Source organism: Zophobas morio, unplaced genomic scaffold, assembly GCF_036711695.1.
Source record: "Zophobas morio isolate AGI-343-1 ecotype UQ-CSIRO unplaced genomic scaffold, CSIRO_AGI_Zmor_V1 ptg000379l, whole genome shotgun sequence".
Taxonomy (NCBI): domain Eukaryota; kingdom Metazoa; phylum Arthropoda; class Insecta; order Coleoptera; family Tenebrionidae; genus Zophobas; species Zophobas morio.
Genome location: NW_026972483.1, coordinates 434,898 through 453,328, shown reverse-complemented (window position 1 = coordinate 453,328; position 18,431 = coordinate 434,898). Strand labels below are relative to the sequence as shown.

General features: G+C 25.9%; 1 protein-coding gene across 1 annotated transcript; it reads left to right on the top strand.

Annotated features, from left to right (window-relative positions):
- The first annotated feature begins 5,278 nt into the window (after positions 1–5,278).
- LOC135120432 (activating signal cointegrator 1-like) lies at positions 5,279–11,978 on the top strand. Its single transcript, XM_064044746.1, has 15 exons — positions 5,279–5,342; positions 5,399–5,443; positions 5,531–5,591; positions 5,667–5,781; positions 5,871–5,926; positions 6,008–6,083; positions 6,177–6,293; positions 6,370–6,448; positions 6,870–6,962; positions 7,437–7,516; positions 7,715–7,802; positions 8,373–8,539; positions 9,453–9,549; positions 9,606–9,680; positions 11,936–11,978. Exons 2-14 carry the CDS (start codon positions 5,401–5,403, stop codon positions 9,665–9,667), a joined length of 1,134 nt encoding a protein of 377 aa, XP_063900816.1. The 5' UTR covers positions 5,279–5,342; positions 5,399–5,400; the 3' UTR covers positions 9,668–9,680; positions 11,936–11,978.
- Positions 11,979–18,431: the final 6,453 nt, after the last annotated feature.

Sequence of the window (18,431 nt, the reverse complement as noted above, 5' to 3'; positions counted from 1 at the left end):
TTCTCAAAATGCTGGCTTTTCGCGACTTTTGCTTGAGTTAGCTCGCCTAAATAAGGAAAATTTTGGTCTATATTACCACTCTGTTGTTGCGTAATTTGCCAAACTTTTAGGAGATTGGCTTTATATAAAAAGATTCATGATTAGAATTAGAGGACTTAAAACGTTGGCAGCATTACTCCCGATTATCTCAACTTTTGACCCCCTTGTTGCTACATCCCAATTAATTAGGAATGTATAATTTAATCTTAATTAACTCAAACTAATAAGGACAAGGATTCTCTACTTGATTGTTTAGCTTAAATTCTCTTTTGTTTGGAGGACTGCGAGAAATGTAAATTGAATGTCTAGGATAGTAAGTTTAATTGTTACTAGCCTCTAGGACTAATATTAACTTTTTAGAGAACAGAAGAGTAGTAACAAATCCACTGTACAAGTGAATAGTTTAGAAATTAATAGTTAACAGTGTAAATTTTGTAACCAAAGTTAAACAGGTTAAGATTTTAGTTTGAACAAACTACGTTTTCATATAAGGTAAGAAGGTTTATCAAAATCTTCTTTGACGAAATATCCTTTTTTAAACTGCCTCCATGCTTAGTGGTAGGAGGAGTATCCATAAACTACAAAGTATGGCGCTAGCAGGTAAGGTAGCGCTTCTTTTTTTTGTCTTGTATTTGACTTACATTGTCATGTGGTTTTAATTTGTTTAGAAAATTAATTACTAGAGCATTTCGAAACAGTTAGTATTAAATTATAAACTTCCGACCGGAAGTCGAAAGAGAGATGCTTCCTACGCGGTTCTTCTTAAGTCAAAAGTTTTAAACCGTGCATTCTCCTTTCGACCTTTCTTACGATTATATAAGGATTAAGATAGAACAAATTTACCCTAGGAGAGAATAATTGCTTTAATTTTTTGAGCGGTTTTTGCTTTTATGTAGCGTTTATGGCTAACTTTTGTTTATAAATTATAATAAAGGTCACCAAGTCCCAAAATAATAACCAAAATTAACTTCTTTCTGTAAATTAAGTTTTTTTTATTGAACTGACAACACAATGAACCTCTTAACTTTTGAAAAACTATGGTGTTTTCTTTAAATGTTCAACTAATCAGGCTAAAAACAAAAATTCAGTCGTAAAAACCTCTGCTCCATTCAGCATTAATTATATCCATATAACCTAGAAGAATTAAGTTTTAAGCTAAGGAGTAGCCATTCCGACGTATATAACTAAAGGTGTAATTACTCGTAAATTATCCCTAACTCGGTTTTCTGCCTAAGTTTCCGTAGTGAGCGGTTTCCTGTTACAACCCTAAAAACATTTTCGCCTCGCCACAAAGAGGACATTCTTCTTCAAAGTTGTTAATGACTAGTGCAGACTTTTAGCAAGATCTGATGCAGGCGGTTTAGCCCTGTTAATAGATATTATTAGTGCGCCATACTTATATAACTTAGCGTCTTCTCAGCATTATAATGTATACATTTATAAGAATAGATATGTTCATGAGCCCACTGATAGCTCAATTGAGTTTTGCTACGTTCAAAAGTAGCGCATTTAAATGAAAATTTTCGAGTTTCTGGCCAAAATAGTGGCGCCGGAAAAGTGTGATGGACGCCCATTTTAAGGAAATAAAAGATCATTTATAAAGTTATCGTGCTCAGTCACTTTTCATGATATGCTTACAACTCTACTAATCTAACTTTCGAAAGCAACGCTGTTAATTAAATATATATTAGAGCTGGTATGCGCGTTTGTTCTTAGAGCTGTTAGCTAGGTAGTGGGTGTAATGATATTTGACCGCTCAAGTGTTTACTATAAATTTTTATAATTTTTTATAAGTTATAACTATACTTTAATATTAAAATATAGTAGTTTTCAAAGTTTTAAACCCATAAGATAAACAATCTATAGCCCTTGTTCCGAATAGAAAGAGCTCAAAATTTACTCTTTAACAAGCTATTATAAGGGAGGGGAGGACGGCACGAACCGTTGCCTAAAGATATTTTAGTTAGTATTAGATATTTACGGTCATCCCATTATCAAAGGAGTGATATATTGTTGTTTTACATCTTCTAAAACTTAAAATTTCCGAACTATATATTTACAACCAATAACCTGAGCGATTTTTTTTACGACACGAACATTGGCGCTGTTAAGTTAGATGCCTTCAAGTACTAAGGTAGTTGTTTTAATATATATTTGTAAATTAAAAAAAAACATTTTTGGAGGTTGGTTACTAAGATTATTTATGGCAGAGTTCCTTAAGCTGAACGTGGTTATAAAACTCCTAAGCATTGTTAAATCTACCTATTCATATATTTCTAGTTGCTAACCAAGCTGTGTTACGAGATCAATAATTATAAATTAAACTATGTAGACATAAATTTACTACGTACACTACTGTGGTGGCTACTATTATAAAACAGCGCAACCAAGAAATGAAACTACTGATTAGCTTTTAAATATATGTAACTCTGTGTAATGATATGCAGTGTTCTTAAAAAAGCTACAACTACCAAATAATCTTGTTTCCTTAATTTTTATTTAATACTCATCCCTTTCGAAGTGTGACATGATGTGTAGTTAGACGGCCAACTCATCTAAAATTTTAACAAAATTGTGACTTATTTATTGTAGAAAATATGACCAATCCTATAAGTCCCCTTATACAGGCTATTTGCTTTACAAATTTGTTTATTAGCGCTCTTAATGAATTTTCTTTATTTATATTTTATATTGTTATCATGTTTGAGCAAAAACTTTTTTCAAGGTTAACTGTTAATTGAAAAAAAAAAGGTTTATTTAAGCAATGAGAATTTTAATGACAAATTTTTGTAAAAATTTAGTAGACACAACTTGAGTCGAGGAAAAAGTTAGAAGGTAACTACAAAATAATCCAGCACTTCGTTAGCCTTTTTTAGTAATTCGCTAATAAAATCTCTAAAGTAACATTGTGCGTTACTTAATTAGAAAATTAGGTTACTTCATCGGGCAGCTTATTCATGTTTTCTATACAGGCTGATAATAGAAAAAAATTTGCATAAACGTGTTATCGCAGGGGACAAACAAAGCGATAACTTAAGGTAACCCAAGTGTATCTATGAGTAATAACTTTTATAGAAGCCTACATGTAACAAAGTTTTTAGAAACAAGACCAATTTATACAAGACGAATTATTGTTATAAATAAGCATAATATTTTTAAAAATTCTTTAGTGTATAACATTTTTTTTATTTGTACAAAGTCAATATAATATCTTCCAATTATTTATTTATACTCCACAAGATATTTAATTTATAGTGATATTCAAAATAAATAACTAATCTTGTAAAATTGATTGGATATTAAGGAAAAGCTTTTATTAATAACATTTAACTGTTATATTAATAGATTCCCTGGCTTTTTTGATCTGAGCTACTGCTAAAATATTGTTCGTTATCCCGGGCTTTCTCAAATTTAGGTTTCTTTACAGCGAGCTTTTAAGATAGAATTTAAGAAAATTTCCGTTGCATTATTCTCCTATAGAAGTAAGCTTAACGATTTATAACTTGTTTTGAATGGCACAATATTTTAATGAGGTTTTTTTATATAAAATTAACTTAATATATCTTAATAGCAATGATTTTCTAGGGCACTTCTATTTATATTATATCTGTTGATCATACTGTTAGAGGTTTCTTTTCCGAGCTCTGCGGAAGAAGTTGTTAGTAGGATTACTACTAGCGATAGACCGTACGATCATTCTATAATACCGTCAGCGGTTTTACTGCTGATGGCTTTTAGATAAATTGTTGCCTTCTACTATTAATTTAATTATAATTTACACTTTAAAACTGTTTTTCAGAATTTAAAAAACAATTTGGAGAGAGGGTTAATTAAACATATACTTAACTGCACAACTTTAACAAGCCTTACGCAGAGCATTATAAAATTAACTTTTTAACTTTAAAAAAATTTAATAATTTGTACAATTATTCTTCTTACTCTGACGGAGAATGAGAGAAGAAGCGATCTTAGAATGTCTCGAAGGGAAGGGTATTCATACCTTTACAAAAAATACAAGATGTGGGAAAAACGTAGAAACACATGGTATGAACACACGATACGGTCATCTGATATAATAACATAGTATACGTACCATGTGACCAAGCACTTGATTTTGTCAGAGTTAACTTAACAATATTTAACTAAGCTTGTAACTTATTTAGGTTAAAATAAACTCAGCTCACCACTCACATATATTACACCTAATGTAATGAAAAGTTTTTAGTTTAGCCTTTATTGCGTAACTATGATTTTTAGCAGGAATTTCGTAGAACTAAAAGTTTTTTATATATATAAGAACCCCGACATGCCCCAGCTCTCCCTCTTTAGAGCGGGGATCCAAATGATAATTATAATATTTAATGGTAAGAGGTTTTCCTTTTTTGTTGGGAACTCATTTTTGATCGACAAAACTAATATATACTTTCGATATTTAAACTGAAGAGCTCCTGGTGAATTTTCCAAGTTTTTTTCTCAGGTTCCGATAGACCCGCAGATTAGTTACTCGGTTTCTTAGTATTTTAGTTGCAACTATGTAAGTAGCAGGTCCAATTTTCATTGCTATTCAATGAAAGTTACAATGGTAATTTAGTTTTTATTTGGATAACTGATGCTAATGTGGAATTTACCTAATAGTAATTAGAAAATAAAATACGATAGAATCAATGCTTTTATTAAGTGTAACTACTCTACCAAGCATGCATTTTTAACACGACGCACGTAGTGGGAAGAAAAATAAGCTTCTTAAATTAGCGTCATCTGCACTCAAAGACCAAAGGTGCCGACTGGTGCTTCCTTGCAAGCGCATATATATATATACAGATTAAGCTAGATTTATGGACTTGTAGCTTTATGTTTTTGCGACTGTGATGTCCACGTAACGGTAACAGTTTAGCAGGATTTTAACCATTTTTCTGAGAAGGTTGTTGAGAACAGCTTTTTATAAAAATAGGAAAGAAAAGCTTAAGTAAAGATTACTTGAGAAGGGGATATTACCATCAAGGTCAAAAATATAAAAATCGTAAAAACTAAATAGACTAAACGCAAGGCGCCGTAACTAAACTGCGGTATCTTTTAAAAGTGCAGTGGAAGGTTGGGTGGATGTAATCTGAACAAGTAATCTGCCAAACAAACTCTAGGGGTATCAGGGAAAGCTTCAACGAGAGCAACGCATAGTGAGCTGAGAGCTCCTAAAATATTAACACAAACACTAGCTAATTATTAGTCCGCTACTCCACTTTTTCAAGGTCGCTCACGGTAATTAGAATTAGTTCTTTTCCTTTACCCTCGCGTGATATTGATTGGTATTGTGCGCTTTTAGAATCTCATGTTTTAAATTAATGAGAGCACTATTTATTAGGTATGAATCCACCGAAAAAACAGTATAGGAAACCGAGAAAAAAAGGTAGTAGTGTTTTTTTAAAGATGTAAGGAATTTTCTATTATGCTTTATTTGCCACGAATTGCAATAATTTTATATGTTTTGTTCAAGAAGGAAAATCTTTAAAAGCTAGAGTTAAACAGATATGTACTTGTCAAGCCGCCGAGCATAAGTTATTTTATAATGAATATTGTTATTTGATTTCAAAAGTAATTTTTTTTTACCTTTCATACTTTTAATTTTTAAGATTAGTAGGAAACTGTCTACATTGCGGTAAAATAGTTTGTGACTTGGAAGGCCCCGGCTTATGCACTTTTTGTTCCGTGGGCACTGTACCTTGTGAAAACTCTGTAAAAAGTCAGGTAAACGTCATGGACCAGTACATATAATTTTTTTAACAAAAAATTATTTTTTTTTTAGACTTTAATATTAATTGATTTTTTCTCTTTAGATTAGCCAGGATGCTCTACTTCAGAAAGATCGCATATTACAGTTTGATCGTGAAAAGTTTGTGTTATATAATTTTTTATATATAATATTTATGAAAATATTTAGAAAATTCTTATATAAAATATTCACATAATTTAGTGCTAGAAGAACTACTGTTATTGATGATGAAAATGATTACTTTGAGTCAGACAGCCGGTGGATAAGTGGTAAAGAAGTACGGTTTTTATTTGAGAAGCAACGACTACATAATTATTTACATCATTATTTATAAAGAACTTTATTACTTTAAAAAAACTTATTTTGTCAGAGGGAGAAAAGGAAAATACTTGAACAAAAATATGAAACTGAAAAAGACCGTCTTAAGAATGCTAATCTTTTCACCATAGATATAGTAAACAAAACAGTTACAAGAGAAGACGCCACGGTAATATTTTATAAAATTATTATTATTTTGTTCTTTATCATTAAATATTAACATTTACCTGTTTTTTTGATATCAGAAATACCTTGACGTTGAAAAATTTCTGCCTGAACGCCACGAACCTAAGAAGAAGGAATTGCAATCCTATAATGTTGACGGTTTTTAATTTTTTTTATCAATTCCAATGGCAGTAACCTTCTTTGCAACTTACAGCATATATTAAAATTTATTAGATTTTTATTTTTTTACAAAATTACTTCGTGTCCACCCTCAAAGAAGTAACTATTATAGATTCATTTATTATATATTTGACGTGCTAACTCTGGTTATATATTTTTTAAATTATTTAGGGTGTTTTTAATAACAAATATAATAATTTATAAATAAATTTTATATCTTATTAAATAATTAAATAAGATTAATTTTTTAATTTCTGTTTTTATTACTTTTACTATAGTTTTATTTTTATAAAGGTTTTAATTGAAATTTAAAATCAATTTTCATTACCCATTTTACAAACGTTTTCAAGTAATTTACTAATTTTCTTAAAGTTACTACTATAATTTATATTTTTAATAGGAATGAAGTTTGAGACTTTAGTTCATCCTTGTTTGAAAAACAAACCAACTTTTTTGCATTCACTTTTTAAAAATTCTAATCTTCCTTCGAAAAGTTTTTTTTCCTTATTTAGATTATATTGTATATATCCATATTTTTATTATCATTTGCTTACCTGCATTTTATGTCCGAGCATGTTTATTTTTAAATAAATTCCAGATACTTTTTTACGATAATATTTATATTATTAATGTTTTTAGTTTTTATGGCGGTTAAAATTTAATATAACACTTTCAACTTTTAACTTTCTTTTGTTGGAATGAAGAATTGTATAAGTTTGAGATAATATTTCAATATATTTATATACTTTTTTAGGTTTAGAATTTTTTAAAACTTAATAAGTTTTAACTATAATCTTTTAAATTTTATTGCGTTTTGAAGATCTTTACCTTTTGTTAGTTTACATTAAATTTATATTCAATTTTTATTATGTATCGCTACACAATGTTGTTGTTATAATAAACATTAAAGAATTTTTATTATTTTATATACTTTTTCTTTGTTTAATTTTTATATTTTACTATAAAGAACTCAGAGAGTCGCTTAAACTTCAAGATGAGGATCTTTTAAAAATGGTAGACTACGGAAAATGCTTGAGTTTACATCAGGTATGTTTTAAAAATAACTTTTTTATACTTTTTGCTTTACTTTTAAATAGGTAGGTAATATTTTATTATATTTTTATAATTATATGTACTTGTTATTACTGAGATATGTTTACATAAAAATTAAAAAACTGACAATTAACTTTTTAAAGATTATTATAATAATGAAAATAATAATCACCTTTTTTGATATCCTAAAAGCCATGGGCCTCCTTGTTAGTCGCTGGAATAAAAACTGTGGAGGGCCGTAGTTGGTACACTCCCCATCGGGGTCGCTTGTGGATCGCTGGTCTCTCATAGTTTCATTCTATGTGTATATATTTTGCTGGGTAAGTATGATTTACCAAGTTTTTTAAGTTAAATTGTTGGTTATTAATTTGTTTCGTTACTTTTTTGTCTAATGCTGTAAGGAATAGTTGGCCTTCTGATTACACAATTTTTTAACGATATCTCTTTAATAATTATATTGGTAGAATGCTGTTCATTTCTAAAAAAATGACGTGTTTGATGGTATTTGTTGGGTAGTCGCATTAATTTTTTTGAGTGGTAATTTGTTGGTTTATTAATTTCATTATTTTTACTCTTGAGAAATACCTAGTGATGACTTGTTGGCTTTATATTTATTTTTATTATTGTTAGTTCTCTTGTTTTTAATTATACTCAAAATTTATTCTTGTAGGTTTTTAAATTTAAATTTTATAATTTTTTTTGACTACTTATACAATAACTTATTAAAATCTATTAATTGCAAAGTAAGCTTATATACTTATTAAAACTTTATAATACTATTCTTGTTAATAACAAAATTTTATTTAGATTTTCGAAATTATTAAAAGTATTTTCTCAAATTTTTATCTAGCAACCTCTCTTGAACCGAGCGAAGATTGTATTAACGAAGTTGAAAATTCATATAAAGTTTTGTATAAAGATCCCAATTTAAAATTTCCGCGACCTTACTCAACTGCGTGTCTTCTTGGCTGCGTGGATCTTGTGGAAGTTTTTACTATTGAAGAATATAAAAATAAAGTTTTCATTTTATTCTTGCTTTATTTTATATTAGTATAAGAAAAAGTAAAACTGGAAGTGATTTATAATTTAAAAATTTACTTGAGTGATAATTAATAAAAGTAACAATAATTATATAATAATTGGGAAAACTGAGTAAAGTTTACTTAAAGTTTATCAAACAAATTTTATAGCGGTAACTTTTATTGTGAAATGTTAAAATTTTTTTTATAAATTTATAATTATAAACTTTTAAATTTATTTTTTTCCCATTTTTGGAGACTTTCTCTGGTTTTAATTTGTTAAATTACTCTAAATTGGTCACTTCTATTTTTCTTATTTTTTATTAAATTTCTAATTTCATATATCATTAAAATAAATTTATATATATTTTTATTATATAAATAGATAGAATAAAATAATTAAGTTTCTAATTTTTTAGATTATTTTTAAATAATCTAAAAAGTAAATTGAGTTAAGATTGAGTAGACATTTATTGTACATAACTTATCTTAGTAATAATCTCATAATCTATATAATTTAAATAATTTATAAAAGTTGTTATAAATTTTATGGTTATAATTTAATTGTTTCATCTAGTAATTACAGCATTTATTAGATTAAAAAAATCGTGGCATAATTTATTTAAAAATTTTATAAACTTGTTATAATAATTTTGATTAATTTTATGAATTCAAGCTATTGGAATTATTTAAAAATAATTATGTTTCTTTGTAAGGGAATACTTCTAAATAAAAAAGGCGTTGATCGTTTATTAAATATTATAATACTGATTTGATTTAATTTATTCTCTATTAAGTAAAATTTAATATTTAAATTTAATTTTTAAAATTTACTATAAAGTAAAGTTAGCTTGTTTTACAGAAAATTTAATAATTTTTATATATTTGACGTTTCCTTTTTTTTTTTCCAGTTTAAAAGTGAAGAGTCTCAGTCTGATTTTGTTTTTATATGTGAAAATCCACGTGCTCTTCCGGTTAAATTTTCCGTCTCGGGAAATTCAAAGATCTGTAATCTTTTCTATAAATTGTCTTTTTTTTTTGGTTACTTATGTTATAATTTTTAGGGAATTTGCCAAAAGAATTGCATAATTCCGCTAGACAAGCGCTTTCATCCTTTTCTTCATAATAAATTAGTAAAAGTTAGTAGGTTTTTTCTAAATTTATTTTTTTTATATTTTCATTGCATTAATAAAAATATTTAATTTTTGTAGAGCTGGTCGACTTAACTTAGAAAATAATTATAAAATCTCATAAACTTTACCTAATTTAGTATATGGAGTAACACTCATATTTATTTAATTTTTTAATTCTTCACTAAAAATTAGAATTTTTTTTTGAGTTGATCCTTAAAAACACTAGAATTAAATTTAAAAATTAATTATAAAATCTTATAAACTTTACATGTTTAGTACGTTGAGCACAAATTTAGTGTTGAGTTTTTTATTTTTTTATTTTATTTTTATTTAAAATTAGTTAATAATTTTTTAAAGCTGATCTACCAAACTGGGCGTAGAATTAATTTAAACAATAATTATAAAATCTCGTAAAGTTTACATAGTTGGTACTTAGAGCAGAAATTTAATATTATTTTTTAATCCCATTTTTAGAGCTACTTTAAAAGAATAATATTAAAATCTCATAAACTACATATTTTTTTAGTACGTTGACTAAATCTTTAATATATGTATCATGTAAAGATTTGTAATTCTCTCCTAACATTTGCGTTAAATTTTTAGAGAAACATATTAGTTTTAGTTTTTTTCTTTAATGCTTTTAGTAAAGTTACCTTTTTGAGCAGTTTTAAAATTTTTTAAATAATTATTGCGAGATGGTTTATATTAAAAATATTACTTTTTTACTAAATTTAAAAAGTTTTATATTTTTAAGTTTAGTTCTACCAACAAAATTTTTTAGAATTTTTTTTTTTTTTGCTTTCGTTTGTTACAAACGTAAAGATTTAAAATAGAGGATTCATGATTTTGTAAGAAAACTTTTCTCTATAAATCTTAATTTATAATTTCTTGTACTTTTGCTGAAGTGAAATTATTTGAGATAATTTTGTGTTCGTTATAAACATAAATTAATTTAAAAACTTTTCTCGCTTTAATTTTACTTAGAATTATAATTTGTATTTTTTCTTAACTTAAGATTATTATTGGTTGAAAGATTTAATAAGTATATTATCTTCAATTAGGCTACTTTTCTTATTTAATATAATAAATGTTGCTATTCTTGATGGACTCTTAACAACTTAAGAATATAGTTAATTTTTTTTCAGGGTTTTTAATAATTTTTTTATAAGAACAAATTAGAATTACATGAAACATTTTTTTTTGAAATGAAATAATATAAATTTTAAAAGTTGTGATTCTTATAATTTTTATTAGTTAGCTTGAAATTAGTGCTACGAGTAGTAGTAAAAGAAAAAGTTGCATAGTCTAATAATATTTAATTAAATAAAAATTATACTAATTATAACGTTTTTTTGGGTTTTATACGGCTATTTTTTATTGGCGGGATCAATTAATTTACACTCACCAATCTTAACAAAAGTAATTAAAGCCTTCAATTATTTATAAAATTCTGGTGTCGCGTAATCTGCAATCCAAAAGTGTGTAATAAAATTTCCTAGTGGAAACAAAGTTTACTACAAATTTTATAAAATATCAGAATTTTCTATACCACAGCAAAGTAGAAGTAAATATGAATCTAGAACTACTTTATAAACAACTAAAGATTTGCGGTTTTCTCACAATTGAGTACAGACAGAAACTTAATAACACGGCTAGTCGACTTAATCACTGTCGATTATACTTAGCAGTAAAGGTTTACAGCACATTCTTTTTTTAAAAAAAAAATAAATTACTTTCTTGTTAAAGGTTTGCTTATGTAAACGTCCTTTTAGAGTCTTGTTAGGTTTGTTAAAGATGACCAAGCGTAATTAAAATTTCTTTAGCTGTTCATAAACCCCTGTGATAAACATTTTTTTTACAAAGGCTGAACTAAGACCACCCACTTTTATCGTGGTTTCTTTTCATATTCCTTTAAAGGAATTCCTGTACCTTGTTTGTCTTTCGGTACTTAATTGTTAAACTTCGAAACTATTCAATAACAATAGAACGCTTAAGATTTAAATCTATTCCCTAGAATGATTATAAGGAGGAAAAAAGTAAATAAAACAAAATTTAAGTGAAAAATATTTTTTTATTTACTTAATAGTTATCGTTTTTATAATTATATATAATTTTTGAGAATGCGCTCGTTTTAAACGTAAAGTAGTTTATAAAATCTTTTGCAAAATAAATAAACTTTGTATGTACCAGCCATGTATATGCAGGTAGTACGCACTTCTAGATAATTTTATGGCAACACTATTTTTCTGTCTTTTTATTAGGCTTAATGGTCACGCACGGTCACGTATTTCACAGACGGGAAATAAACTTTTTGGGACTTACACTATAAACTATTCTTAATTACCATAATTATATTATTCCGTTTGTTAAAAAGTTAAATTTCTCATGTTTATTGTTCTTTTTATAAAAAATTCGAAAAGTTTAGAGTACATAGTTTATGGTATTGCCTTTTAAACTTTCCAGCTCTTTACCTGCTTCTTTGGAGCATCCAGTCTATCTTTTTGGGGGTTCTCTTATAATCTCTAGTTCACTTGAATATCGTAAGTTTTATTGTAACAATTATTAAAAATAAGGATGGGTCTTACCTCGCAGTGAGCTGCATTGATTTATCTATTAAAGTGTTGGACACTGCCCCCTCAAGAATTTTACGTCCTTACAAAAATGCTCACCTTGATAGAATTTAGTCTGTAACATTCGGTACTGTTGCACCGAATATATTATACTCAAGTTCATCTGGTGGTAGTATTCGGGTTTGGGTTACAAGGGCTTAATAGTGGCTCGGTAACTTTTACTAAGTAGTTACAAATTTTATTGGCAGGCGGTTATTTAAAGTTTAGTTTTATTCTTGTTTTATAAGAAGTGCGTAATTCTTATACCTTGCTTTAATTAAATTTAAAGATCAAGTTTTCTGTACCAAATTGTTCTTTTACTGAGTTGGATGTTAGGCCTGTTGAGTCACTTAATTCTGTACGCTCAGAAGAAGTGCAACAGAAAGCTAGTATTTAAATAGGGTAATAATATTTTTACTTTGCTTTTTTATTTGTCTTTGAAAATGTAATTAATAATCTTTTTTAATACATTTCTGGATTTTTTATAAGTATACTATTAATTTTTTCAGAAGTATTGCCCTTGTTTTTATATATCTATAAAATTATTATTTTTACTTTGCGTATGTCGCCTTTTGTTTCGGTGCTTTAGTTGTGTTCTAAAAGAGATTTCTCTGTTTTTACTACTCCACCATACAGTGAACTCGTTCATTTTTTACTAATCAAAAGTTATTGATTTTGATTAATTTTTCTGCTGAAGTTTCTGGTTTTTTTTTACTTGAATCTATCGCACTTTGCTATTTATTTTGCACTTTTGCATTTTTATTTCTAAGAAAAACAAATTTACCTTATTTACTTCTATTTACGTTATATTAATATTTGAGTAAAAAGATATTTTCATTTTATAAGACCTTGTTTTATGTTTATTAAAATCTATGCATTAATTTCCTTTTTATCTATTTAATTATATTATGTAACAGTATTACAAAACTTAATTACGTGTTTTTTATTCTAAGTAGAGTTTAAGTCTTTCATAGTTTAAAGAGAATTTATAAATATAGATATTTCTGAAAGTCCGCATTTTTTTTACTTTTATTTTATTATACTTTTACCAATATTATTGTAAGATTTAGTTTTAACTTCAGTATATTGTTTAGTTTAGTAAGTTTCTTCTAGCAATTCTCTAAGGCGTGTAGAGGGCTTAACGATTTTATGAGTAGCTTTTAGTTAAACTTCGTAAAGGTTATATGTATAAGGAATTGCAAATCTTTTTGTTTCTGTGTTATTGCTTCATCTGTTAACCTAAATCAAGTGAACTGTTATTCACCTATAAGCGTTTCTAAATTTGTTATTGTTTTTTTGTTTTTTCTAGAGTAAACATAATGTTTGTGTAGTAATGGAATTAACGAATAAGTAACGTCACCGCTATTGCATGTTTGATCTGCGAGCACGAAAAGCGGGCCCTTTAATTTATTAACTTTTTCACTATATTTTATGACCAGTTATGCAACTTGTTATACCATTTGAGTGGTTGAGGTTTCTTTTCTATAATTATATTGAAAGCAATTAGTCTCTTTTTGTTTTTACTCAAACTAACCTAGGCGGTAAATAGTATAGTTCGGTACCGTTTTCAGGTGCATTTCTATCTTTAGTATGTAAATATTAATAAAAATACGATTTTCGTGAGCGTATAAAATTACTACCCCCTATGGTAAACGTTATGAGTTTATTATTTTTTAATATAGTTTTTAATATATTGATGCTCTTTTTATCCTCTTTTGTTGCAGAAAAAGAATTCACATTACGATGACGTCAATCCTGTTAGAACATTTCTTTTCATTATTTATTTTCATTTTATCTCTATTATAGCTTACAAAAAAGTTTAATATGCGTTTTATATAGTATCAAACGTATTGTTAATGTATTATTTTTATTGGTTGATTATGGGTACATTACTTTTTTCGATTGGTAAAACTTTTTGTTCAGTTACTTAGCTGAGACAAGAATCGTAATGTAGGCTGAGTATTGTTGCCCGTGCTTTTCTATCACGTGTTGTGCAAACTATAAGAGGCTGTTATAAACGTCGGGAAAAAGAAAAGGTTTTTAATTTTGATTTATTCTTATATTACATATTTCAACTTTTATTCTATTAGTTTGCTTATTATTATAATTATTTTTCTTCTAAATATTACAAACAAATCTTGTTTTATTTTTTTAATTTTTTTTATATATAAAAATTAAGTTTTAGATTTTTTACTATATATAAAGTTTTAGTAATTTTAGGTTCTCATAATTTACAAGAAAAAACTTTTTGTGTATATTTATAATTTATATAAATACCTCTTGAATTTGTAAAGTTTTTATTGTTAATTTTGGTATATTTTGAGGTTCTTTAAAATTTTCAATAGTAATTTTCTTTGGTGTGCGTTTTAGTGTATCTGAAAATTTTATCAAAGTCAATAATTTCATAGGAACTTTATATTAATTATTTTATGTAAGTATAATATTTAATAATAACAGTTTTATTACTTATATCAAATATAAAACTTTAAAACTATTTTTAGTAAAAGTATTATTTTAATTATAATAAAAATTATAGAAAATTTGTTGATCTTTTTTTTTTATTTTTTATAAAAGTACTAATTTTTTTTATAAAAATATTACTTCGATAAGCTTTTCAGATCACTTTTTATCCTGGACCTCGCCATCAACTTTTGGCGGTATCGATGGATGGCTTCTGCAATTTTTGTGCTGTTTCATAAACAGCGAAGACGAAGGACTTTTACTCATGTTCAATACGGAATTAATTGATCTAGTGACCTTTTTTTTTGAGCAAATTATTATTTTTTTAATGATCGCTTATAAATTTAATATCTATTGAGATGAACTAATAAAGTTTTCTTACTTTTTATAAATATTAACATTTTTTATTTATAGTTTTAATATAATAAAGAAGTAAAGTTATGATATACTTTTATTATATTGAAGTTTTTATTTGTATGAAAGTTGAATATGTTTGTTCATAAAATATTATTATACATTATTCTATTAAAAATTTTGTATCTGTATTATGAAAAATAAAAGTTTTCATTATAAGTTTTACTTTTTTAAAAAAAACTTTTTAATATATGGTAAAAAAAAATAGACTGAAAATTGCATATTTATAAGTATAAGTTTATTTTATTATTTATTTATTATATAAATAATAATATAGTAAAAGTTTATAAAAAAGTTATTAATAAGAACTAAACTTTTTTATTTTTATTATAAATATAAGACAAGTGTTATTTATACTTTTTATCCTTATTATGTTTAGAAAAGTAAAAATTGTAGATAATAATATTATTATGATTGTTACGTACCGCAGAGTTCAGGTTACTATTCTTATTATTATTTATTTTAAAATATTCTACTTTAAAAGATTTATATTTTATGCATTATTAAGTATTAATAAACTTATTATAAGAAAATACTATTTTTTTAAAAAATATGAAAGAAAGTGTTATAAAAGTTTTATTAATACTAAAAACTTTATACAAAAATTATTTGTTATAAAAGTTAGAAGAAAATTTGTCATAATTTTATTACTGATTAAAACTTTTAAAAATTGATTTCGATTATAATAGTTTATATAAATTTAGTTATTATATAATGAATATTATAAAAAGTTTGTTAATAATTATAATATTTAGATAAAATTTTTAGAATTTTTTTTTTCAAAACTACTTAAACTTTTATTTATTAGTTAATAAAAAAATTTTGGAAAAGTTTTATTGTTAAATATTTTTTACTGGAACATGCTATAAACTAAATAAAATGTTTAAAAAAGTTTTTTTTTGTACAATTTTTGTGTTATAATTTCCATTTGTTTAAACTGAATTAGTAATATTACTAAAATTAAGTTTTTTTCATTAAAAGTTTAATAAATCGTCAATAGAAACATTAATTATATTATATTTAAAAAAGAACAAAAAACTTTTTAAAAGAAATCACTTTTAAGAATTTACAATTTATTATATAAAATATTCTTGTTTTTTATTATAAATTCTTAGTATACTTATTAAATAATCATAACCAATCAATTAATTTATAAATTTAATTTTTTGGCCACCCAGTTATAAGCAACTTGTTTAGGTCTATATATTGCTATTAATTTTTTGTATTTTTCTAGTTTATATTTTTAATAAAAAATACGCTTTTTCTTTTTAGTTTTAAAAAGTTCTAATGAAATGTAATTTATTTAAAAATTATAAAAAGAAAATTTTAGTATACTCGTATTTATGCTTTATTGTTGCTAATATTTATTAAAAAAAATTATTATTACGTTTTATTTTATTATATAAAACAAATCTTCGAGATCATAAAAAATTGTTTTCACTAATATTTTATATTAACGTGTTACTAACAATTTATTTTTCTTAACAGTTACTTTGTGTAAATATAATTATATTTAAAGTTTTATATAATTTTTTAAAAAAAATTATTATCATATCTTTACAATATTTTATTTATAAAAAATCAAAAAGTCAATAATGTAAGCTTTTATGGTTGTGCCTCTAATCTTGTTTATACTCTTACTCATAATGAAACTTTCGTACTTTGGTTCGCCGACGAAGTTGTTGTGTATATTATTATTACTATTAATATTATTTGAAGGAAGCTGTTTGGGAAAAACTCCCCTCTATTCACCATTATAATTTGGATTCCAAAATGAATTAAGAATTTGAGGGTCGCACCAATAGTTTAATTGCCTTTTGCAAAACTTACATGTTTATCATTTACTTTATTAAAAATCTTTTTTAATATATTTTGTTATCATGGCGATGTAGAGATTATGAAAGTTACTGGGCAGCTTATAAGCGTTTGCATAGTCTTCTCTCACGCCATTCTTCACTTGTTCGAGACTTTTATTATAATTCTATAAATTATTTTATAATTCTTAATAAAGTTTGAAAGTTTCTTTATAGAAAAGTTTATTATATTTATATAATGAGATTGTAGAATCATAAAAGTTAGTAGTGAAATTTTATGATAAAAAAGTAATTTTTCCTTAAATCTTTTAATATAGTAAGTGATTTGTTTATTTATAAATTTCCACCAGAACAGAAATTTCTTTAAAAGTGTACATATATAAATTTGTTTATAGGAATTATTTACACTGTTGGTGAGAATTCTCCCAATTTCAAATGCAATCAAGAGGTTTTATGCTGGATTGCTTGACGAGAATATTTTTAGTAAACTAGTGAAATTAGAATTATAATAAAAATAAAAACGCAATAAATTATAATTTTATTTTGAAATGCCATTGTTTAACTTCACCAATATTATAAAAAAAAAACAAATTCGATCACCATGGAACAGATTTAAAGTAATAAAACTAGTGAGAAAGATAGGCAAGAATGAAAAAGTATAAAGGTATAATAAGGTAATAATAGAAGGAATAACAAGTGACCCAAAATTGATAACTACAAGTGAATAAAGAATTACCCCTTTTTTTTTTTTTGCTTAGATCCCTTTTAGAGTGTCACTTCGGAGTTATGTATAGCGGTTGTGTGAGAAATATTGCGTCTTCCCACTTACTTTTTTGCTACAAGGTTTGTCTTCTTCTGTTTTTCAGCGAAACCGTAAAACTTTGATATGAGTTACGTCGCTTTTTAGCTCAAATGTGAAAGTCCATTAAAAAAAAACGAAAGCATTATAAAGTTGATGTTGCTACTGTACTTTCTAACACTATTTTTTAAGATAACAAAATAGTGAGCAGTAATATACACTGGCTCCAAAGCTAAAATATTGCAGTGCTTATGTAGCTTTAACAAGCCTGCTTTTATTATTTGCAAGTACAAGATTTATAAACTTCAAAAACATGATCCCGAAAAATCATACTATCAAACTTGTGACATTTCCATAACCTGACAGAGGGAAAGAGAAGCAATCAATTTATTGCCCAGCAGAGGAAGGAGGTATTTATACCTAGAGGGAAGAAACACAAATATGTGAAAGCATAAAAACGTGCTATTACAAAGGCGCGTGGTATAAGCACATAATATGAATCACGTGATGTAATGGCACCTGGTATTAGCACGTGAGTTATCAAAGTTTACTCCAACGTAATCTTAACCTTAAAAAAATTCAAATATATAAATATAAAATCAAAAGAACTTACACTAACTAGCAGCACCTCTCTGTAGCAGCGAACGCAAGCTTATAGTTG

What these genes read in the sequence shown, in the direction of transcription:
- LOC135120432 (XM_064044746.1), top strand. Translation starts at nt 5,401, where the DNA reads ATGAATCCACCGAAAAAACAGTATAGGAAACCGAGAAAAAAAG. An exon ending in GGTGGATAAGTGGTAAAGAA is followed by an intron (nt 6,084 to 6,176) that starts GTACGGTTTTTA and finishes TTATTTTGTCAG; the next exon opens with AGGGAGAAAAGGAAAATACT. An exon ending in TTGAAGAATATAAAAATAAA is followed by an intron (nt 8,540 to 9,452) that starts GTTTTCATTTTA and finishes TTTTTTTTCCAG; the next exon opens with TTTAAAAGTGAAGAGTCTCA.